The sequence below is a fragment of the Mastigoproctus giganteus genome, chromosome 5, assembly GCF_048544385.1.
Source record: "Mastigoproctus giganteus isolate SK-2022 chromosome 5, ASM4854438v1, whole genome shotgun sequence".
NCBI classification, from domain to species: Eukaryota; Metazoa; Arthropoda; class Arachnida; order Uropygi; family Thelyphonidae; genus Mastigoproctus; species Mastigoproctus giganteus.
In genome coordinates this window covers 235,829,004-235,854,561 of record NC_143579.1, presented here as the reverse complement: position 1 = coordinate 235,854,561, position 25,558 = coordinate 235,829,004, and the positions used below count along the sequence as shown (strand labels likewise).

The 25,558-nt window shown below is 40.2% G+C and overlaps 1 protein-coding gene across 2 annotated transcripts in view; it reads left to right on the top strand.

The window, feature by feature from the left end:
* LOC150086301 (ubiquitin-protein ligase E3C) overlaps positions 1–25,558 on the top strand; it is a 298,426-nt gene that overhangs the window by 104,396 nt on the left and 168,472 nt on the right. For both annotated transcript variants that reach the window (XM_090374458.1, XM_090374459.1), the window contains exon 8: positions 12,771–12,915. In XM_090374458.1, the coding sequence (XP_090230584.1) occupies positions 12,771–12,915 (145 nt within the window). The remainder of the gene's footprint in view (positions 1–12,770; positions 12,916–25,558) is intronic.

The following is a 25,558-nucleotide window of genomic DNA, read 5'->3' as shown; positions in this document are numbered from 1 at the left end:
CATAATCACGCTTGGGGATAAGATCGTGATGGGTTGACCAGAAGTGTTCTGCGATTGCAGACTGGTCAGTCTCACCAAGGCGGATTGACCTGTCATGCTCTGCAAGGTGGTCTTGAAGGCATCTCAAGCTCTCCCCTACGTAGCAGCTGCCACAATCTTTGCAAGCTATGCAGTATACCACCCCGCTGTGCAAAAGAGGGGTGACCGGAGTCTTCACGTTAGAAACCAGAGAATGCAAGCTTCTACCTGGTAGCTGCATGCATTTTATGTGGTATTCCCGGAGGATTTTTTAAATCTGGCTCAAAATGCTCTGATAGTAGGGAATGTAGGCGGTAAGCATATTGTCATGCATTGATGATGGTCTCGAGTGGATCACAAGCTCCTGCACTTTACATCATTACATCAGCATGTTCGGGAGGCAACTAGAGGGAGTAATACTCTTGATTTGATTATCAGCAGTGATTCTTCATGCATTAAGAATCTGCAGATAAATGAACCACTAGGTGGCAGTGATCACAGTGTGCTGAAGTGGGATTTACTCAAACAGGTAACTACCATTAGGGGTAAAGGGAAGGGTTATTGCTTCCGTAAAGGCGACTACGATGGACTGAGACAGTATTTAAATTCTATACAGTGGGACCAACTGATGATGTTACCAACAGCAAATTCAAAATGGGAAGCATTCAAAGAACTTATCTTGGAAGCTACTAGGCTTTACATACCAACTAAGAAATATTGTTCAAGGTTTAGGCCAAAATGGATGTCAGATGATCCTGCTCAGGTAGCTAACAAACTAAATGAATATTTTGCATCGACATTCACACATGAGGAGTTATTCAGCAAGGGGAATGCCAGAGGTGTATTCAACTCTAGCAGTAAGCTACAGAATCTTGAAATAACTGGGAGTAAAGTGGAGGAGAAACTGTTGAAGATAAACACAAGAAAGGCACCCGGGGTGGATGGGATCTATCCAGTTATATTAAAGGAGGCAGCAAAGGAAGTAAGCAAACCCTTAGCCATAATTATGAGAGCTTCCTTGGACTCAGGGGAGGTACCCATAGACTGGAAATGTGCAAATGTGACCCCAATTCACAAAGGAGGATCAAAGGCTGACACAAGTAATTATAGACCTGTGAGCTTAACTTCTGTTCCAGGAAAATTAATGGAGGCACTGGTTAAAGAAGCACTGCAGGATCATTTAGACAAGACTTCAGTTATAGCTCAGACACAGCATGGTTTTGTTAAGGGGAAGTCTTGCCTGACCAACTTGATTGGATATTATGATGCAGTCACAAAAGAACTGGATGCAGGGAATAACTTTGATATTATATACTTGGATCTTAGAAAGGCTTTTGATACTGTTGCACATGGAAGACTGCTACACAAATTGGAGCTGTGTGACATTGGAGGCAAATTGCTGCTATGGATAAAGGGGTGGTTGAGGGGGAGAAGACAGAGAGTGGTAATCAATGGACACTGCTCATCGTGGACTAATGTTATTAGTGGAGTCCCTCAGGGCTCAGTGTTGGGTCCATTATTGTTTTCTGTATTTATAAATGATATTGATGATGGTATATCAAGCTTAATGTAGAAGTTTTCAGACGATACAAAGGTTGGCAGGGTTGTCAAGGACACTACTGACACTATGCTGTTGCAACAGGATCTGGAAACGTTGAGCAGATGGGCTGAGAGGTGGCAAATGAAGTTTAACATTGACAAATGTAAAGTACTACATATGGGAAACAGCAACCCCAGAGCAACGTATCAACTCTGTGGTACTACACTGACAGTGGTAGAGAATGAAAGGGACTTGGGGGTGGTTGTGCAGGCAGATATGAAGTTCTCTGAGCAGTGCAGACGGGCAGCAAGAGTAGCTGATGGAGTATTGTCAATGATATACAGGAATTTTTCCAGCAGGAATAAGGAGGTGATTATTCCATTGTATAAGGCAATGGTCAGGCCACACCTAGAGTACTGTATACAGGTCTGGAGGCCTCATTTCAAGAAGGATGTAGAGTTGCTGGAACGAGTACAGAGAAGGGCAACAAGATTAGTGAATGGAACAAAGGGGTGCTCTTACGAAGAAAGGCTTAAGTTTTGCAAATTACAGTGTCTGGAGACTAGGCACCAGCGAGGTGATCTGATAGAGGTGTATAAAGCCTTGAATGGTTTAAGCATGCTCAATGCTGATGGGATTCTTCCTCTAGCTCAGAAAAATCACCTGAGAGGGCATAAATTCAAATTTAGGAAAGACAGATGTAGGATAGACGTGCGGAAATTTGCCTTTAGCCAGCGGGTGGTTGGTTGGTGGAACAGACTTCCATCCCTTGTGGTGGAGGTTGATAGCCTAAATAAGTTTAAGGCTCAGCTGGACAGGTATTTTGAACGAACAGAGGGGTGAAGTGGAAGTGGTTATTTTTTATTTATTTATTTATTTATTTATTTTTTTTGGCTGATGCTGCATAAGCTTGCTTTCTTGCATCAAATGCCTCTACTAATGCTAATGCTTGCAATAAGTACTTGTCTAAAATGTGGCTTAGATAACCACAATTGACCAGGTCCGTTCTCAATCTGGAAATCTTGGTATGGCTAGCTTCATCTGAGCTGGAATGTCTCCAAGCATGGGAGAATAGGGTGCGGGCAGTGCTGTTGAGATGGCTAGGGGCAGTGCTGTTGAGATGGCTAGGGGCGTGGCCCAATCTGTAATTGGTAAATTACAGATTGGGCTCAACATATGCTTATCAGACAGTGTCATTACCTTCGGGGATTCCTTATACAAGCAAGTGCATGGTACTGCCATGGACGCCCCCATTAGCTCCGTCATGGCCAACATTGCCATGGAGGAATTGGAAGAACAGATATTCCTGGACCCACCAGTGCCTATTACATCATGACATCTTCGCTGTCATCCCACGTGGTTCTGAAACAACATTACTGGAGTACCTCAATCGTTGTCACTGTTCATCCAGTTCACTTTAAAATTCGATGTTGACTGGTCCCTTCCATTCTTAGATGTCCTGATAAAATGTGTGGGCCCACACCTGGAAACCTCAGTATACCGTAAGCCAATGTGGTGTGGGCAGTTTAACAACTACAGATCGAGCCACGCCCCTAGCCATCTCAACAGCACCACCTGCACCCTATTCTCCCGTGCCTGGAACCATTCCAGCTCAGATGAAGCTAGATGTGCCGAGATTACCAGAGTGAGAATGACCTGGTCAATTGTGGTTATCCAAGCCACATTTTAGACAAGTGCTTATTGCAAGCGCAGGAGCTCATGATCCACCCGAGACCGTCATCAACATGCCTCCTGCCTACATACCCTACTATCCGGGCATGTCGGGCCAGATTTCAAAAATCCTCCGGGAATACCGCATAAAATGCATGCAGCTACCCAGTAGAAGCTTGCGTTCTCTGGTTTCTAATGTGAAGACTTCGCCCCTCTTTTGCGCAGTGGGGTGGTATACTGCATAACTTGCAAAGATTGTGGCAGCTGCTACATAGGGGAAAGGTCAATCCACCTTGGTGAGACTGACCAGTCTGCAATTGCGGAACACTTCTGGTCGACCCATCATGACCTTAACCCCAAGTGCAATTACGAAGTGAATGACCAATTCCGACACTTTCACCATTGCCTCTGGCTAGAGTCACTTAACACCTCGTGCAATTCAGGAACTATGAATCACTGCAAAGGCACAAGGCTACACCCTATCTTAGAGGCAACTATCTTGAAACTGGATAAACGCTGGCAGCAAATCCACACACGTCCGTGCAACAACAAAGAACAGCAACCTAATAGTTGAATTTTTAATCTCATGCATACACAACTCTGTATTTGTTAAAAAAAATTTTGTCTCTGAAGTCTTTATCCTGTTAGAATTACTGATGAAGGGGTCCATTTAACCCCGAAAGCTATGTCATTTATTGTTTATTAAACTTTCTGGATCAAACAGTTCAGTACAGTACAGTACACTACAGTACGGTTCGTATTTAAGTGAGTAATTATAGATCTGTAAGATAGACTTCTGTTCCAGGGAAAATAATGGAGCCAGAGCTCAAAGAAATAGTGTATGATTATTTTGATAGGAATTAAGTTATACAGCAATCACAGCCTGGATTCAATGAGGGAACATTTGTCTGACCAATCTGATTGGCTGTTGCAGTGTGGTAACAAAGGAACAGGATGTAAAAAATAATTTTGACATTACCTATTTGGATTTCTGAAAAGTGTTTGTTTCACCTGAGAAACTGTTACATAAATTGGAGCAGTGTGGTGTTAGAAGCAATTACTGCTGTGGATAAAGGGACAGTTGAGTGAGTCAGTGATAAAACAATGGCAGAGAGTTTGTTATTAATGGGCATTGTTCTTCTTTTGCTACTGTTATTAGTGGAGTCACTCAGGGATCAGTGCTAACTGTATTTTGTATTAAATTAATGAAGACATCAAATTTAATGTCAAAGGTTACAGATGACAGGAGGGTTGGTAGGGTTGTTAATGACAGAAATTGGAGTACGTTATACTAAAAGATCTAGAAACTTACACAGAACAGACTGAGAAGTGGCAAGTGAAGTTTACCTTTGACGAATGCAAGGTAATGCATATGGGAATCATGTACAGTACCTTGCATTTGTTCCACAATAACATGCCAATTGGGTGGTACTCAAGTGGATAAAGAAAAAGACACGAAGGTAATTTTATAGTGTGACATGAAGTTTTCTGAATAGTGTACATGTACACAGGCTGCAAGGACAGATCATGGCATTTTGTCATTGATATACAGGAATTTTGCTGCAGGGACAAAGGAGGTGATTGTCCTTTTGCATAAGGCAATAGTTATGACACATCTTGAGTAATTCATACAGGTCTGGAAGCCTCATTTTAGGAAGGATGAGGATCTGTTGGAACCAATGCAGAGAAGACAAGATTAATCATGAATACACAAAAGGGTGCTCTTAACAAGAAAGTTTTTTAGATGTTTTTCAGATGCTGTAATTTGCAAAACTAAAGTTTTGCAAATTGCTGCATCTGAAAATAAGCACCAGCAAAGGGTCCTGATTGAAGTGTTTAAGGCATTAAATGGATTGAGTAAATTAAACGCAGATTGCGTCCAGAGTCTTGCTGAGACAACATGCATAAAGGGACAAATGTAAATTGAAGAAGGATGGTTGCAGGGCAGGTGTGTGGAAGTGTCCTTTCAGCCAACTGGTACTTGATTGTTAGAATAAACTTCTGTCTGGTTTGTGGAGGTGATTAGTTTGAATACATTTAATGAAGAACTAGATAAATTATTGATGGATGAATATGATAGTGTTTTATTTTTTGGCTGACATTGTATAAGCTTTGTTTCCTTGCATCATTTTCCGCCTAATACAACCCTCTTGACTTTACTATAGATACAGTTACGACTAAGTGTTCTTGTATAAATTTTGACTCTCTCACCTCTCTTTTGAAGGTATTTAGGCGGATGTTTCCTTAGCATTAGCTTTCTTTTGTTTGAAACATCAGCAACCTTAGTACAAATTAGCACACCTTAGCACAAAATGAATTCAAGAGGATTTTATTTGGAACTTTCTCAGTTGTGAGAAATTTCCAAAGATCAGTGTTAAGTGAAAGGAGGAGTCTTTGTGGGGCTTGAGATTTTTCAAAACTTGCAGGTTGAAAGCTTTGAAAAATTTCTCGATCTATGCCTGAATCTATTTGTGAGAACTTTTGGGTAATCAGAGGTCTCTTGCATATAAAGAAATGGAATGTTGTGTGTCACTGAAACTTCATTCCTTGTATTCACATTTAGAATTCTTTACCAAAATCTTTGGCAAAGTTGAGTGAATAGCAGTAGGAATGGTTTCATTAAGATATTAAGTCAATGGAAAGTTACTGCCACAGTTCGAACAAATGTATGTTGGCAGACTAATGCCATATTGACTAATGTTATATTGTGACATTCCAGACAAAGTGTATCAAAAGAAATCATCTGCACCATATTTTTAAATTTGCACATCTTTTTTTACAATAGTGTACTATCATATAGGTTAGTGCAAAAGCATCATTTTAACATAGCCATCTACCAAAGTAGTTAAATTAATTAATTAAATTGACATCAGGTTGATTATATCTCATATTGTGAATGCCTTCACAACAAGTTGCCATGGTATTGTACTACCTTGAATAAGTAACACTTCACTAGTGGAGAAGACTAATGTTACTTATTCTCAGCAGATACCACCACCCAGATGGCCCCTCGACGTGGGCACCTGTACGTGGTGAGGGGACCTCCCAGTGACGCTGCTGGACTTCCAGACTAGCATCACTGGGATCCAACACCCACAGCCCAGGTTCCAGGCTTACATCAATGGAATCCGGCGTGTTTGCCGTGCGCTGCGACCCGTGGAAATTCGGAAAGGGGGATCCTGGTGGTTGAGGGGCCCAGCTTCAATACACCACTTTGGCCCCTGCTTCGACAAGACGGGTGGTCCTGGAAGGCCCGGCTAGGATCAATCGGCTAGTAGGCTCGCCTGCGAGGGTCAACCGTGTCAATGCCACGCCCCTACCCTCATGGTCCGAGGGACAGGATTCAGGCTGGCGGCGGTGCGGGTATAGTGTCTGGGTAGCCCTGGCGTCCCACTCCCGAGCGCATTTATTGCATGCCGGGTAGTGGGCGTTCCTTTGGGCTCCGTGGTGGGTGGGGAGCCCGGGCACTGAACAATTAAAAAAACTCCATGAATCCTGATAAACTAAATCCTTCAGGGGCCCCAACCCGGTCCCTATCTGAAAACATTGATATAGATTCAGATAGCATTATTGCTACAAAGAGGCAGCGCACAGAAATATCATCAGGGCCTGTTTCAAGGTTCCTAATAATGCACTCAACCAATGAAAAACCAATTGGTAAAATGTCGCCCTTTTTTATTCAAAAAGGGCTAGACGGGCTAGCAGGTTCACCCAAATCAGTTAAGAGGCTTCGGTCTGGAGACCTTTTAATTGAAACTAAAAATGACAGGCAATCTGAACATCTACTCCGAACAACATCAATCGGAGGAATCCCTATAACAGTGACACCACACAGAACACTCAATTCATCGAGAGGTGTCATTTCGGAGTGGGACCTTCTCGACGTAACCGAGGAGGAAATCTGCTCCGAATTAAAACCCCAGGGAGTTATTGCCGTCAAGAGAATTACTGCGCGAAGGGATGGAAAAATAGTTAAAACCAGGAGCGTTATCCTGACTTTTAACTCTCCTAAACCTCCTGACGAGATAAAAGCTGGATATATCAACTGTTCAGTGCGTCCATACATTCCGAACCCTTTACGGTGTTTTAAATGCCAGAAGTATGGACATTCTCAAATGGCCTGCCGTGGAGTCCTTGCATGCGCTCGATGCGGTGCAAAGGACCACGAAACAACAGCATGTTCAGCCGCAAAACCCACCTGTATTAACTGTGAGGGTGAACACCCGGCCTACTCACGAGCATGCCAGAGGTGGAAAGAAGAAAAAGAAATTCAACGGCTGAAGGCAGAGCTAAATATATCATACCAGGAGGCAAGGAAATCGGTCAAACCCCTGAATATCAACAAACCTACCTACGCCCAGAAGGTAGCAGGGAGATGTTCCGTCGGAACTCAGACGGACATGACCATTCCTCCAAAGGAGTCTTTCACTCCCATCGCGCAGTATCTCTTAAGTACTCAAAAACCTGCACAAAAGGACCAATCAGCTGCCACTCCTATATCGGTACCTCCTAATGCTCCACAAGTAACAAAGATAATTATGAAAGAAAAGAATAAGAAAGGGGAAGTCCCCCCTAGTACCCAAGAAAAGATGGATGTGGAGCAGAAGGAGGTACCCGAAGAATCAGTTTTGGAACTCTTTGCGGAGGAGGAAATGGACACGGGACAGCGTCCATTCTTCCCCAAAAAAGACAAATCCAAGACTGATAAAAGTAAGCCCTCAGCACCTCGGAAGCCGCCTGATGGACCCATCAAGCCAAAATAATGGCTAAATTCCTACAATGGAATTGTCGTGGATTCCGGCGAAATATTGATGACATCAAGGCTCTCCTGCAAAAGCACGAGCCAGTTTGCTTTTGCTTGCAGGAGACATATCTAAAGGCAAATGATGATCCCACCATGCACAACATCACAGTTTTTCGAAAGGATAGAATTGCGGATGGCTCTGTACATGGGGGAGTGGCTATCCTTGTGGGTAACCAGACCCCAGTACAGCCCTTGCTAATTACAACCAGCATAGAGGCTGTTGCAATTCGCCTTTCAGTGGGATTTTTAATAACTGTGTGCTCCATTTATTTGCCACCTGGGACTGACATCACCCAGGCAGACCTTGATGATCTTCTAACGCAGCTGCCTCCCCCTTTCTTACTTCTCGGGGATTTTAATGGATATAACACCCTGTGGGGTAGTGCTAACATCAATGGAAGGGGACGAGTCATAGAGCGTATGCTCAATGACAATGACCTTTCCCTTCTAAATACTGGAACAAACACTTTCTTCCACATGCCTACCCGTACTTTTTCTGCCATTGATCTCTCTATCTGCTCCCCTTCTCTACTCCCTTCACTCACCTGGGAAGTGGAGGAGAATCCATACGGAAGTGATCACTTCACTGTGATAACCTCGTTACACAGTGGGAGACCATGTCTTCCCTTCAGGTTACCACGGTGGAAGATTGATCAGGCTGACTGGACTGCCTTCCAACATCAGGCAATTTTTGATCTTAGCACGGTCAGTCAAGAGCCTATCAATGGTGCAGTTAAGTACATCACAGAAAATATTGTCCAAGCAGCTGCGAATGCTGTTCCAAAAACATCTGCCTGGTTTCCACCATTTCCCAAACCTTGGTGGAATTCACAATGCACAGCAGCAAAAAAGGCTCAAAACAAAGCGTGGGGGATATTTCGCCGATATCTACCACGAACAACCTTATAGCCTTCAAACGTGCACGAGCCAAAGCACGCTACATCCGTCGTCAGAGTCAAAAGGAATCGTGGATCCGTTTTACATCATCTATTAACCTGTCTACCAACTCTAAGGTAATCTGGGATAAAATCCGGAAAATGAAGGGAAAATATACATCCCACCCTTCTTCACTCCTAGATTATAATGGATGCGCTATTGCAGATCCAACTGCAATAGCCAATGCTCTTGGGGAAACATTCTCTAACATCTCTGCAACATCCTCGTATTCCCCAGAGTTCCTGGTCCTTAAACAAAAAATTGGAAAAGCAAGCACTTAATTTTAAGACCAAGGGCCTCTATCCCTACAACGGGGCATTCACTATAGAGGAACTGAAAAGAGCCCTCGCTCTTTCCAAAGCAAGTGCTGTTGGGCCAGATGGCATCCATTATGAAATGATTAAACATCTTTCACCAAAATCTATGGATTGTCTGCTCCTTCTGTATAACAGAATCTTTACTGAGGGGCAGTTTCCGGATTCCTGGCGAAAGGCAATCGTTCTTGCCTTTCCTAAGCCAGGAAAGGATCCAAAAGTTACCACCAATTATTGTCCTATTGCTCTGACTAGCTGTCTGTGCAAAATCCTGGAGAGAATGGTCAATTCTCGTTTAATATGGTATTTAGAATCAAATGACCTTCTCTCCAGCATCCAGTGCGGCTTCCGAAGGAACCGGTCCACTTTGGACCATCTTATTAGATTGGAAGCATCCATCCGGGATGCTTTCCTAAAACGCGAACACTTGGTGTCGGTGTTCTTAGACATGGAGAAAGCGTGTGACACAACTTGGAGATTTGGCATTTTAAAAGATCTGCATAGCCTTGGCCTTAGGGGGCATCTCCCCTTTTTTATTCAAAACTTTTTAGCCAATCGATCTTTCCAAGTTCGTGTGGGATCCTCACTCTCTCGTCCCTTCAGCCAAGAGGAGGGAGTACCACAAGGATCAGTATTAAGTGCCACGCTTTTTGCCATCAAAGTCAATTCCATCACAGAACAACTTCCTCCAACTGTAAACTGTGCCCTCTATATTGATGACTTTAGCATATTTTGTCAGTCATGCAACATGAGGGTTATTGAAAGACAACTGCAGAAAGCCATTGATCGCCTTAATTCCTGGGCACTTGGTAATGGCTTCAGGTTCTCGCCGGAGAAGACCGTTTGCGTACACTTTTGTCGCAAGCGTAATCTTCATCCTGAACCTGAATTAAGGCTCGGACAAAATGTTATTCCAGTAGTGTCAGACACAAAATTCTTGGGACTTGTGTTTGATAAAAAGTTGACTTTTCTCAAACATATTCGTCAACTTCGTACAAAATGCACGAGGGGACTCAATATCCTCCGCTCTCTCTCCTCAACGCGTTGGGGAGCAGATCGATGCACCCTACTACGGCTTTACCGTGCACTTGTACGACCCAAATTAGACTACGGGTCCCAGGTATACTCTTCAGCTAGAGATAGTGTCCTCCGATGGCTAGACCCTGTCCACCATCAGGCTATCCGTATCGCTACTGGAGCTTTTCGAACATCTCCTGTCCAGAGCTTATACGTCAAAGCAAACGAACCATCGTTATCCCTTCGACGTAAGCAGTTGTCTTTAAACTATGCTTTAAAGTTGAAATCCCTGCCAGACCATCCTACGTGGACATCGGTTTTTGAGCCACGTTGGGAAAACTTGTACAATACCCGTCAGACTGCCAACCGACCTTTTGGTATTCGTGTCCAAGAGCTAATCAGAGAGTTTAACATCATGGTAGACAAGGTGGCACAAACACCAAAAGAAACTACTCCACCCTGGCATGCTCATCCCCCACCGTGCGACTTTTCCCTTAAGAAATGGGTAAAGTCTGAGACCTCATCATCTGTCTACCAGCAGCTCTACTCTGCACACCAAGCTGAGTACTCAGACTTCCTGCCCGTTTACACAGACGGCTCGAAGTCTGAATCATGCGTAGGATCTGCTGCTGTCTTTCCGGACACTATAATATCTCAGCAGATTCCTCCCGAATCCAGCATATACACTGCAGAGCTGTATGCTATAGAGCTAGCCTTGGATCACATTCGAACTTGTCAATTCCAAAGGTCAATAATATATTCCGATTCTTTGAGTGTATTACAGGCTTTATTATCTACGAGACATAATTCTCATCCAGTTCTTTGTCGGGTTCAGCAGAAGAGACATTCTCTTCATGAATGCAAGTTTGATATCCGCTTCTGCTGGATTCCTAGCCACATTGGGATAAAGGGAAATGATTTGGCTGACGCTGCAGCCAAATCAGCAACACCCACTCATAATCGTTGCCTGTCAGTCCCCTATACAGACTACAGGCAAATAATACGCAAAAAGATACATTCCCAATGGCAAGAACTGTGGCACAGACAGAGAACAAATAAATTATATCAAATAAAGCCTGTAATACAAACTTGGCAGTCTGGTCTGCGCAGGAATCGGAGCGAGGAAGTTGTTCTTGCTCGACTCCGTATAGGTCACAGTCATCTGACACATTCTTTTCTGCTGAGGGCGGATGACCCTCCTATGTGCGAGTCTTGCGACACCGTTTTAACTCTAAAGCATATTTTAATAGATTGCGTTCATTTTACCCATGTTCGCAATATACATTTTACCGCTTTTACTCATCCGACTGAGCCTTATACACTCAGTCGGATTTTATCAGACAACGACCACGTGTCGGCAGTTTTTAAATTTTTAAAAGCGATTAATATATACCCACATATATAAATAACAATTTGACGAGGTAACCTTTTTAAAGGTTACCAGAATTTATCTTTATTGTTATTTTAATCGTTTCTTGGCGCAGTATAACCTTAGTTGTTTTTGCGCCAATAAACCCAAAATCAAATCAAATCAAAACCACCCAGATGGCACTGTTTCAAAGCTTGTTGGCTTCTCCTCGGTGTGTGTGGGCAGGTACCCTGGTGTTGCAAAGTGACAACCCGGTTATGAAGTATAACTTCACAATATGAGAGATGCCTGATGTTATGCAGTGATATAGCAATACCAGGGTACTTGCCCACCCACTGAGGAGAAGCCAACAAGCTTTGAAACAGTGCCGTCTGGTTGGTACCCACTGAGAATAAGTAACAGTAGTCTTCTCCACTGGTAAAGTGTTACTTATTCGAGGTAGTACAATACCATGGCAACTTGTTGTGAAGACATTCACAATATGAGATATAACCAAAACGATGCCACTTTAATTAATTAAACTACTTTGTTAGATGGCTACGTTAAAGTGAGGCCTTTGCCCTTAAATATTTTATGGTTAGTAGTGTACTATATAATTTTTAACTGTGTGTATAGAGTGTATTGAAAACTGTAAAAGTGATAAAAATGTAATTGTATGTCATGTGTTTTTAATGAAATTGTCTTAACTTGCATTGTGATTACAGCAGTCATATTATGAAAACTACACATGCTAGAAAAAATTGAGATCATAATTTGAAATCAGCATGCAAAACTGGTTTGGAAAAGTATGTTTACATCTTTGGTGAAAAAAAAAAAAAAATCATTTTGATAATAGTTCTTGAACAAAAAAAAAAATATCCTCCTCTCTCGTACAAATGACCCTTTTCACATAGGGTTTGAGATCGGGATGCAAACAACCAGATTTGTATGAGGGAATGTAGAGAGTTGATAATTTGTGGTTTTTTGCTGCTTTTGTATGATATCATATAGTTGTCTATTCTAATGGACTGATTTGGATGTTTTGTGTGGGCTGAAAAATGCTAAACAAATTAAATTTATACAGTCTAATAGATTTCTGAAAAATATATTTATTAATTCTAGGTTATTTCTGTAAATTATGTGAAGTTCTAAACCAAAAGGTCCCAGACTCATTACAGTCATCATCTAAACCTCCAACGCCCTTAGCAGCTTCCCTTCTTGACTTGATATTGAGACCACTTCTAATCTCTTGTTCTGCATGCTATAGGTAAGTGATGTATTTCATATTGTAACTGTCATCATTTTGTTGTTCTTGTAGTATACTTGAATTTTTTTTTTTTAATTAATATCGAGTTATTTATTATCCACATATATTGTGAACTAATCTGTTTGGAATTATCAAAGTGATGTGTGTATTCATGGGTCAGAAGATAATCCTGTTTTGTCCATAATTTTTTCCATGAGGTTTCAATAAGTTTGGTAATACAGAATCCAAGGCTTTAGTGAAAGGAAATATCACCTCTTTTAAAGTTGTCATTTTTAATGCAGTTTTGATGACTAGTTTGTGCTTTTATATGAACAGGATTTTTATAGTACTGTAATTTGATCACATGAATTACATTTTGGTCCTTTAGCTGCACTTGAAGTGTACAGTTAAGAGGAAGAAATGTTATAATTGTTTGCATTTGGTACAGTTGGCACAGTGTGCTGGAGTGCATATTTTGAGCTTCTGCATATCTTGCTGCACTCTGCTCTTGATTGTCATCTTTGGTTTGCCTCTCCTCCTTTGACCTGGAACATTACCAAGCATGTGCTTGGCAGCTAAGCACATGCTTGGTAATGTGCCTAAACTCGCAGCACTGGATGTGCCCCCCCACCATCTAATTCTGTTCTCCCTAATCTTCAAGTTGATGGGTGCAGATGGGTCGTTTAGCTGCACTTGAAGTGTGCAGTTAAGAGAAAGAAATGTTATAACTTTCCCATCATCACTTTGCAATTCATCCACATTTAGATGACTGGGCATATTGTCAAGAATTTTTCTGCCATTTTCATTTCTTTTGGATGTCTTTTTAAAGATGGAAATTATCAGAAATCTGTTTGTTTATCACTGGAAAGATGAAATGATGGAAAAAATAGCAAAAAGTTGCCTTGGCAAATAAATTAATTAAACAATTTTAAACAGAAATTGCCTTTTTCTAACAAGGAATACTGTTGCTAATTTACATTTTCATCATGTGTTCTTGATAATATATTTTCAAAAATATACTTTAAATAGTATACTACATTTAACTTTATGTACGATAGATGTTACTTAACTTTACTTTATCACACTGTTTGTCCCAGTTAGGGGGGTCAGCGACATGGATGGAATGTTTACACTTAGTACAGTTGGCACAGTCTGCTGGAGTGCATATCTTGCTGCACTCTGCTCTTGATTGTCATCTTTGGCTTGCCTAGGAGTCTTTTGACCTGGTTGGCAGCTAAGCACATGCTTGGTAATGTGGGTAAACTCGCAGCACTGGATATGCCCCCACCATCTAAGTATGTTCTCCCTAATTTTCAAGTTGATGGGTGCAGTTTTCATCTCCTGTCTCACATCTTCATCCTGCCTTCTATTTCTCAGGGTTATTCCCAAACTCCACCTTAGCATTCTCATTTCTGCTGACATTGAAGCTCATTCTTCTTTTCTTCTGACAGCCCAGCACTCGGAGCCATATAACGTACATGGCCTTACCACCTGTTTGTAAATTTTTGATTTAAGTTTAGTATGTACAATAGAAATTAAATACAGTACATAAAAGCTAAAATATTTCATTCTTATCCATCTTATTTTCAAAAGTTAATGCTTTATGAAGTTGTGGAAAATCTATAAGATTGGGCTGTAAGTTTGTAAATCAAATGTCTGGTGTCAAAAATTTTTGTTTGTAAACTGTGAATTCACTGTATGCTACTGGAACAACAATCAAGGTAAGTAAAATCAATATTAGAAGCTTAAACAACAAAGAAATTGAATTCCCTGCGTACCAGGTTCATACAATATCAAATGACAGCATTACAGGATCAATGCAAATGACTGCAGCTAAACAATAATTATATAAGGTGTGGCAATAATTTCTGGACTGCTGATGTTGTGGTTGTGCTTGATGAGTTTGAAAATAAATGGAAGTAGTATGTTGCAGTTTAAACTTCCTCCATCAGATTCCAGTAGACTGAGAGGTTGCACATATCAAATTTTGAATTTGATATTTTCAAAATCAAATATCAGTTATGAAATATCATCTCTGAACTGCTTATACCGTTCAGTGTGTTTGAATGGTATAAGCCAGAGGTTCCCAACCACTGGTACGTGAATCAGTACCAGTACTCGAGGAGTGAGCTACCTGTATGCAGACTGTGAATGAAACCACCTGCAATTTCCCTCATGGGAGAGTAAACTTTTTAAATGTTGATATCTTACTAAAGCCAAAACTTTTTTATTTTTCACAGTTCGTATCTATGTGAGTATTTCATTTCAGTCTTTCTTCTTGGAAAATATACCTCTTTTCTTTCTTGTACTTCTTAATTCATATAACTTTATCTCATTACGCCCCCTCTTTTTTCTTATTTTATACGGTCAGTCTTCCTTCAGAGGTTGGTTAGTGAACATTAAAAGTAGTGTTTGCAGTTGTAGTGATTTTCACTGATAATTTATACAATTTATAAATTGTATTTTCTTAATTAATAAATATGTTTTTCTGTTTTTAGTGGAATAGCTCAGTTTTGCTTACCTAATTATTTGTGACTTTTCAAAACAAGAGTTATGTGTTCATTAATTAACACACCAGTACGTCATAAGATACCAATGTGGTTGATCGATACGCGGGCTTATAAAGGTTGGAAACCTCTGGTATAAGCAGTTCATAGATGGATGTGAAGATGTTCACAATGATCCAAGAAATAGGCATGTGTCAACCTCTTGAAATGAGTACAGAGTTGTGGAAAATTGTGGCAAGAGATCGTTGTTTCACCTTCAGAATGATAACTGATGAGTTGGATATGAATAAGGAGACGATTCGTCAAATTCTGCATGAAGATTTAGGGAAAAGGAATGTCTGTGCAAAATTTATGCTGCCCAGCCTCACAGCTGAGCAGAAGCTACAAAGAATGTCATGCTTCATCCAGACTTGTCAAGATAATCCTAATTTCCTCAACTGTATTGTCACTGGAGATGAGTGTTGGGATTTTCAGTATGATCCAGAAACAAAGTAATAGAGCATTTAGTGGACTTCAAAATCATCATCAAGGCCCAAGAAGTTTCATTTACAGAAGTCCAGGAACAAAACAATGCTGATCATGTTTTTCAACAAACAGTGTGATTCACAAGGAATTTATACCTGAAAGGGAGAGAGTCAATGCTGTGTTCTACATATAGGTGCTCAAAGAGTATTGAAGTGCATTTCCTGAGCGAGGCTGCAATTTCAAGAGAAAGGCAGCTGGTTCTTGTTGCATGCCAATGCCCCTGCCCGTTCTGCTCTTGTCATGATGACATTTCTGATGAAACTGGCACTGTACAGAATTAACTACCCACTGTACTCTCCTGATCTACCACCAACAGACTTATTTCTCTTTCCCAAGGTGAAAATTGTCCTCAAAATTAAGAGATTTTATTATGACATAAAATAAAAATTTACTGCCGAACTGAATGTCAGCTGTTTGGATGCCTTTGCTGACTCTTTTCAGAAACTTTTAGAACAGTGTAATAAGTGTATACAATCAGGTGGTGATTATTTCAAATAAAAATAAAGCCATTTTTGAGATCCTTTACTTTGTGTTCTTTTTATTGCACCAGTCTGGGAACTTTATTGCCACACCTCATAAATTACTTTATTCTAACAAAGATACAGTGCAAGGAGGGTATAGGAATATCCTTTCGAATGAGTCTGAAAAAAAATATTTAATCAGCTGGAATCATGCAAGTAGAGCTATATGGGCAAAAATGATGGAGAGTTTGGTGATGAAATTTATCTATGCATATGCCCCAATTGAAGGCTTAAAAAAAGATGAAATAGAAAGGTTCTTTAATCTCTTAGAAAGGGCAATAGAAAATAATAACAGAGAAAGAATAGCATGTTTGAAGGGAAGGGTGAAAATGACAGTCATCAACAGCAATATTTCTAGAGAAAGGTAAATATATTACAGTGGATTCCAGTTATTTTGGCCACCGGTTAATCGGGCAGCTTAACATTATTTGTTATTAATTGTTTATTTGGGACAAATCTTAAAGAACAGAACCTAATCGAGAAAATAGCCAGGGTTTTCTCCACTTAATTGGGACAACATGCTGTTTAATCGGGGCAGGAGACCACAGCACTCGAGATTACCACACGATTGTCTCCGATCAGACCACGTGGTACAGTAAGATTTCTTGGAGGTCACAACCATAAAACAATTATCAGTTTCTGGTTTATTGGGCTTTTCTGTTAGTGCAATCTATTATAAATGGGTAGCAAACTCGGTCTTATTGAATTTGCGATAATATTGACAGCTGGAATTCTGTGGATTTTTACATTATTATGGTGAAATGTGTTTTCCCTAAAAAACAAATAAATTTTCAAAATCTTTTCTTCATTCCTATTTTTTAAGCCTCATAACTTATTATTCCATTCTCACTTGTGCGTGTTGTGTTAGCTGCAGTTTGTGCAGGCGTGTTCTTTGTTGATTGCTTATCTTTTTTATTGTTTTAAATTTTAACCCCTCCCTCAAATGTCAGTGAATAGAAATATCAACTAGTTATTATTTACATATTACAGTACATATTAATTAAGCTATGCAGGTAAGTGTAAATTTATTTTTATTTTGCTAACCTGTGGAAAATATTCTTCTGATTTTCACTTATCATTTAATTTTTTAATTGGTAAGGTAATAAAGTGTAAATCTGTGCTTTATATCTTTACTTTTATAGCCTGTAGGTAATATTCTTCCTATTTTTGCTTATTAGAATCACTGTTTAATAGAATTAAAATTCAGTTCGCAAGCATGATCACAATGACCGGTGCTTACTATATATTGTGTAGTGAACAGTACTTTACTATGGTGAGTCCATCGTAACATTGATTGTACAGAGAATCAATTGTAAAGAGGGGATCCACTGTATTTTTAACTATTTATGTGAAACTTTGCATAATTGGGGTAGCCGCTTAATCAGCCAAAAATGCACTAGTCCCGGTGTGTCCCAAATAACCGGAATTGACTGTATATATGGTAAATGGCTGCTAGAATTTTTGTGCAATCTGTACACTCTTAATTTCAGACCTGGTACTTTAGCATAAAGATACAGAAAGTTTGTTTGGAGTGTGTATAATAGAAACAAGACAAGAAATTGATTGCACTTTATTCACTGCCCAAAATGACATATGCCATGGAGTTAACAAGGTGTTGAAAAGTGGCATGAGGGATATTGGCCCATTTGGATAGCAAAGTTATCTTCACTTCTGATGGCAGAGGATTGTGCTGACAAACACCTTTTCAGATTATCCCATAGGTGCTTAGTAGGATCAAGATCTGGGAGGCTGACTGGGCAGATGCTCCAAGTTTTCTTAAAACCATCCTTTAATTTGGTAGTAGATTGTTGCATCATTATCTTGAAAATACCCCTGTCCAAAGGGGTAAACATGCAACATTTCTTGGTGTACTTGATCCACAGCATGTTCTGATATTCATTGTGTACACTTCAGGGGAATCAGAAAACCAAAACATGCTCCATCACATTACACCTCCTCCAGCAGCCTGTACTGTTAGTTCATAACAGAATGGTTCCAGTGTCTTGTCTGCATCTGTGCTGAAAAGCATAAATTACTACTCTCAGATCATACGACTTGGTCCCCAGTGTAGCCATATTTTACAGAGTAGATAAGGCAGCTCATGTGGTTTTGTCAATTTTATATATCCAGTAGAGATTTAGTATTAGTAATGGCCACATGGTGCAAGGAAGCCTATGACTTATGCTGCATCAGCCAAAAAAAAAATAATAATAATAATAAAATAAAATAACAAAAAATCCATAAAATATTATTATTTTGGATTATTACGTTACACAGAGTGAAATGGAGACAGAATAAGTAATGGCAAGTTTAATATTAATTGGAAAAACACACGTATATTAAATACATACAAAAGCTTTTGGTTAGTTTGCTAACCTTCATCAGTCAAACTGATGGTTAAGAGTGTGGAACATGAGGGCGTGTACTACCAACCATGCTGCGTGATGTGATGTGATTTCATCTCTTGCTGTGACTGCACTGGCTGCTACATTGGGGAAACTGGAAGATGGCTTGGAAAATGTCTTTTGGAACACGAAAGAGCCATCCGCTTAGCAGACATAGAACATTCGGCCATTGCTGAACATTTCTGGTTACTCCACCACAACATTGACCCACACCACGATACTGTGATTGTAGATAGGTCCTGCCTCTACCGGCGGCATGCCTGGTTGGAGTTGTTGAACATCACATGTTCTAATACCTCAGTCAACAGGAGCAGTGGATGTTGTGTCCACCCTATCATCGAAGCAACCATTTTGATGAATGACAAATGTTGGCAACATGCGTCACAGCCACAGGCTTCAACATCCAACAATTAACCATCACATCACGCAGTACATGATTGGCAGTACATGCCCTCATGTTCCACACTCTTAACCGTCAGTTTGACTGATGAAGGTTAGCAAACTAACCGAAAGCTTTTGTATGTATTTAATATAATATATGTGTGTTTTTCCAATTAATATTAAACTTGTCATTACTTATTCTGTCTCCGTTTCGCTCTGTGTAGCGTAATAATCCAAAATAATAATAATGAATCCAGAGCGCATAGGCCTCTTTAATCAAATCCATAAAATAAAATAATAAGAATAAAAACAAATTAATAATAATATTAAAAATTAATAAGAGAAAAGGAAATGGATAACCTATGCATTTCCATCTTCCTTTAGGTAATTATCCAGCTGACCTTTGAATTTCCCCAGACTGTCAGCCTCTACCACCCATGTAGGTAACTTATTCCAGTAATTTATAACTCGCTGGCTAAAATAAAACTTCTTGCAATCCAGTCTAAACAACTGCCCCTGTAACTTGAAATTATGGCCCCTAGTGATCCATTTTGCTTATGCCTCTCAGAGCCTTAAACACCTCAATCAAGTCTCCTCTAAGGTGCCTAGTTTCCAAGCTCTGCAACCCACATATTCGAAGTCTTTCCTGATATGGATGACCTTTTGCTGATCTCACCAGGCGAGTTACCCATCTTTGGACCCTTTCAAGAAGAACAATTATCTTTCTTTAGGTGCGGTCTCCATATTTGAAAACAGTATTCCAAGTGTGGTCTAACAATAGCCTTATATAATGGGATTATGATGTCCTTATCTCTACTAGCGATTGTTCGATAAATCATCGATAGGACACCATGGGCCCCTCTTTGCAACCAGTCTACAATCCTCAGAGAACTTCATGTCTGACTGTATCGTAACACCCAAGTCCCTTCCCTCCACTACTGGCTTTAGTTCAACTCCGCTAAGTGTATAAATTATTTTGGGGTGCAATACCTTACACTTTGCTGGGTTAAAGCATAGCTGCCATTTTTCTGACCATCTCTGAAGTCTGTCTGGGTCATTCTGAAGAAGCTCTGCTTTTTTTTTTTTTTTTTTTTTATGTAAACCCCAAACACGAGAGGTATTAGAACCTATAGTACTTAGTACCATGCTTGGGAAGACAAAAGAAAATATTTATTGGCATTAGATTTGAACTTCTGTAGACTGTAATTTTCAGGAAATACGTATGAAGGAAGGTTATTCCAGAAAACGGCAGTTGAATGAATAAACGAGGAAGATGAAAATTTGGTTCTGTGAGTTTGAAGTTGGACAGTAAATGGATGTTGGCTGATCGGCAGCATGTGTTCGGACTGTTTTGAAAGAGAGAGAGAGCGGGAATTATAGAAGCCAATTCAGAAGAACAGTGCCCATGGAAGTATCTGTAGAAAAGGCATGCAGCAGAAACAGTACGTCTATGAGACAGCGAGTGGAGAGACTCTGTTACAGATGAATCATTAATTAACCTATCTGCCCTCTTCTAAATGGAATCAAGAAGCCTGAGAGAGGTTTTGGGGGCACCACCCCAGATGTGGGGTCAATATTCCATAGTAGGGCGGATTTGCAATTTATACAGAATGAACTGCTGTTTGGAAGAAAAGTAATGCTGAGAGCGAAAGAGAAAACCAAGTTTTTTAGATGCAGAGGAAGCAATATTTGTAATGTGCTTGTGCCAAAAGAGATTAGAAGTCAGGGTAATTCTCAAAAGAGATATATCATTTTGCGTAGAAATCGTAGGGTCACCGAAGATAAGCATAGGAGTAGAAGAATCTTTTTTTGCGAGATATAAGACAAGACTGAGTTTTAGAAGGATTGAAATTAACTAAGTTGTCTTTGCCCCACTGGAGAATTACCTGGAGATCGGCATTTAAGGAATTGGTACCAGATTTTCAAGAAGTTGAAGCTGATTCAGCAGGGCAATGTTTCTCAAAATGGAAAGTGGAATGCAATGTGCTATCATCGGCAAAACTATGGATAGGATTTCCAGTCAATGGAAGAAGGTCATTAATATACAAGAGGAAAAGAGTGGGGGAAAGAACTGAACCTTGGAGGACACAGGCATTAGTGGGGAAGTTAGAAGACAGAGAGCAATCTACCATCATCCTCACTGAGTGATCAGAGAGAAAACTAGATAACCAATTACAAAACACATTTGGCAAGCCATAAGATGGAAGCTTGTTTAGAAGACCTTTATGCCAAACATGATTGAAAGCCTTTGAGATGTCAAGAGCAACTGCTTGTGTTTCACCAAACTTTTCCATTGAATTAGTCCACAAATGGGTAACATAAGCCAGAATATCACCAGTGGATCAACACCGACGGAATCCATACTGGCGATCTTTGATCAGACGGAAGGTTTCTAGGTAGTTTAAGAGTTGGCTGTTTATTGATTTCTCCATTACTTTAGAAAGAGTAGTAGTAATTGCAATGGGACGATAATTGGATGGGAGGGATTTGTCACCCTTTTTAGGAACTGGCTGGATATGAGCAAATTTCCAAGCAGAAGGAAAAACACCTTTGGAATAAGAAAGTGAAAAAAGGTGGCAAAGAATAGGAGTAAGTTCAGGAGCACAGTTTTTTAGAACAAGAGGAGAAATACCATCAGGACCTGGAGCTTTCTTAGCATCAAGATTCGTCAAAATCTAACCTAACCTAACCTTCTGACATCCTTTTGACGGAAGACCACAGGAGGCATGGAATGGACCGTGTTGGGAATGGTGGGAGGTGTTTTACCAATATCATTAATACATGAGTGGGAAGAAAAATGGGATGCTAGCAGGTCAGCTGTATCCTTGACTGAAGTGATAACAGAACCATCTGGTTTGGACAGAGGTGGGAGCAGAGATGTGGAAAAGTTGCGACCAATAGCTTTGGAAAGAGACCAGAATGCTCAGCTACCATTAGGGCAAGAATCAAGTTTTCTACTCTTAGCCTGTTCAAACACTAGTTTGGACTGATTAATAACTGCTTTACAATTGTTGCGAGCTTTGGTGTAGGCAGAAAATGGAATTGAAGAATTAGAAACAAGCCAATTACGATATGCAACGTTATTCTCTTGAACAGCCTTAGCACGTTTATTTGAAAACCAATATTTAGATAAAGGAAGAGATTTTAAAGTGGAGTGTGGAATAAAGGATTCCATTCCTGCAAGAATAATTTCACTGACCCGATCTGAGAAAACGTTGGCATCAGAAGTTTTGAAACAGTAATCCAACCAAGGAAAAGAAGAAAAGAAATCTCGCAGATCATCCCATTTTGCAATCTTGTAATGCCAAACAATATGAGGTTGGGAATAGCCATGAGATAAAGGCTCCATTGGACAAGAGTCAATCACCAAGTTGTGATCTGAGGTGCCTAAAGGACCTCTCACTTCGACGGTGTACTGAGAAGGGTTGTTTGTGAGAAAAAGATCAAGCGTGTTTTGGCTGTATGGTTAAGATTGTCCGTATTCTTGTATGTAAATGAACAATCTGTGCAAGGTCATTAGTAATTGCAAAAGCCTCAGCATCTCAACCAGCTGGGTCAGTGTGACTAAAAAACGGAAGCCAGCTGGAGTTGTGAACATTAAAATCACCAAGCAAAATTACCTCACTGTTAGGAAAGTTGGACTGGAGAAAGTAAAGTTGCAAAGAGAGGAAGTCAAAGAGCTCCAAGTGATTAGTGGAGTTGGAAGAATGGTAGAGACAACAGTTGAATTTGACACAATGAGGTAGAGAGATTTTAAGCCAGAGAAGATTGAAAAGAGGTGATTCCAAATTACCAAGTCTCTGACAGGGAATATCGGAACAGATATATGCACAAGTACTACCTTTGAGGCGAAAGGAATCATACAGCAAATAATTTGGGAAACTGAGTTGAGCAGTAGTTGAATCAACCAATAACTGAGATTATCTCAAAAAAAGTACATGGGGTTTGGCAGACTGCAAGTGGAAATGGACATCGTTGAGATTATAATTGAGGCCACGTATATTTGCGAAACGAATTAGGAAATGTTTGGGAGGTTTAGATCTTTTCACAGATAAGCTTATTCTATTAGTTTGACAATTCATGGTGTATTCAATAGTAAGAAGAAGTGGGTGGGGCATGCTTTATGAAGTAATGAAATTTTTGAATATGGCGTACACATGGTAAGAACATACCCAGATCCTTGACATAACGTGGCCTCGACAATGTCCCCCACATACACACTACTCGGACTCCCTCCAGTCACTATCTGGCAGAGTAGAGGTAGCAAGATTATACACTAGCTGATCCGGAAGCCTCCTAGAGAGTTACCAATAGTTTCGGTTCGGTGTACTAACTAGTGGCCGGACTGCGAACACTGTTTTAGAGCTGTACCCTCGAAATGTAAGGAAGATTGCATCTTGCCACGATGTTCATCATAATCTCAAAAGTCATCAATCATACTGCGTGATGGAAGAGATGGGGAAGGGTTGACCGGAACTTAGCTCTGGAGACTAAACATGGGTTCCACCACTTCAAGCCTCCAATATGCAAAATGGTGGTATTGCACCGGTTGATGAGATTCATCTACCATCTAGTTGCTTGGAAGCTATCATTAACTACTATACCAATATTTACATTATCTGCAAATTTAGACATCATGCCCTCTATCCCTTCTTCAATGTAATTTATGAAAATGAAAAACAACAATGGTTCTATTACTGATCCTTGGCGAATTCCACTTCTTACATCAACCCAATAATCTGAGGTATAACCATTTGTCACAACCCTCTGCCTTCTGCCCCGAAGCCATTCTGCTATCCATCTAAGGATTTTCCCTATGATTCCAACCTGTTCCATCTTATAAAGTAACTGCTCATGTGGGACTGAGTCAAATTCTTTGCTGAAATCCAAATAAACAATGTTGAAATTATTCCCCAAGTCCAGCTCTTGAGTGACCCTGTCAAAATAGCTAACCAGATTAGTTAAACATGATTTTTCCTTTACAAAACCATGCTGATTATCCATCAGAAATCCATTTCTATCTGAGTGATCCAGAATTACACCCTTGATCATAGTCTCCATGATTTTCCCTACTACTGAAGTTAGACTAACCAGCCGGTAATTTTCCACTTCACTCTTAGAACCGCCTTTAGAAGGTTAAGTAATCATCTCTTAGAAAAGAGATGATTACTTCATTGTATAAAGCATTGATTAGGCTACATCTTGCATATTGTATACAGTCTTGGCGAGCTCTTACAGAGCTCTCCAAGACTTTTCAACAGGTCCATATATTTCCTTCAGGAAATATATGGACCTGTTGGAAAGGGAACAGAGTAGTGCAATGAGATTTGTTAGGGGGTACAAAGGGATATTCGTACCAGGAGAGTTTTTTAAGTTACAATGTTTGGATTCAGCTGTCTGTGGGGTTATCTGGTTGAAGTGTTTAACATTCAAATGTTTAAATAAACTAAATGTAGAGGACATTTTTTATGCTTAGTCATGTGGGCATATACAAGGAGGCATAAATTTAAATTGAGAAGGGTTAATTGTAGACTAGATGTTCAGAAATGTCCAAAATTTTTTCCTTTAGTTGAAGAGTGATTGACTGTTGGAGGGGCTTAGAGGGAAACAGGCATTCTCTGTGTTATCAGCCACCCAGTCTAAAACACTGATGGATCCAATACTTTCTATTTTAGAAGATTTGGGAGAGGTCCGGTTGGCCTGCCTCCCTAAAATCCACTCACGCACACCTTCTTGATGGTAAGCCCTGTTTATGCCACTTTGGTGGCAACGGACGTGTGGAGTGGTTCTCTTCAAGATGCCTGGTCTGTGTGAAGAGGAAAAGACCAAATCCTCCGGCACATGACAACACAACGAAACAAATGGCCCCCAGCCCCCACAGCTTTCACTACTACTTTTCCCTACCACACTTTTCGCTACTACTGAAGTTAGACTAACCAGCCGGTAATTTTCCACTTCACTCTTAGAACCGCCTTTAGAAGGTTAAGTAATCATCTCTTAGAAAAGAGATGATTACTTCATTGTATAAAGCATTGATTAGGCTACATCTTGCATATTGTATACAGTCTTGGCGAGCTCTTACAGAGCTCTCCAAGACTTTTCAACAGGTCCATATATTTCCTTCAGGAAATATATGGACCTGTTGGAAAGGGAACAGAGTAGTGCAATGAGATTTGTTAGGGGGTACAAAGGGATATTCGTACCAGGAGAGTTTTTTAAGTTACAATGTTTGGATTCAGCTGTCTGTGGGGTTATCTGGTTGAAGTGTTTAACATTCAAATGTTTAAATAAACTAAATGTAGAGGACATTTTTTATGCTTAGTCA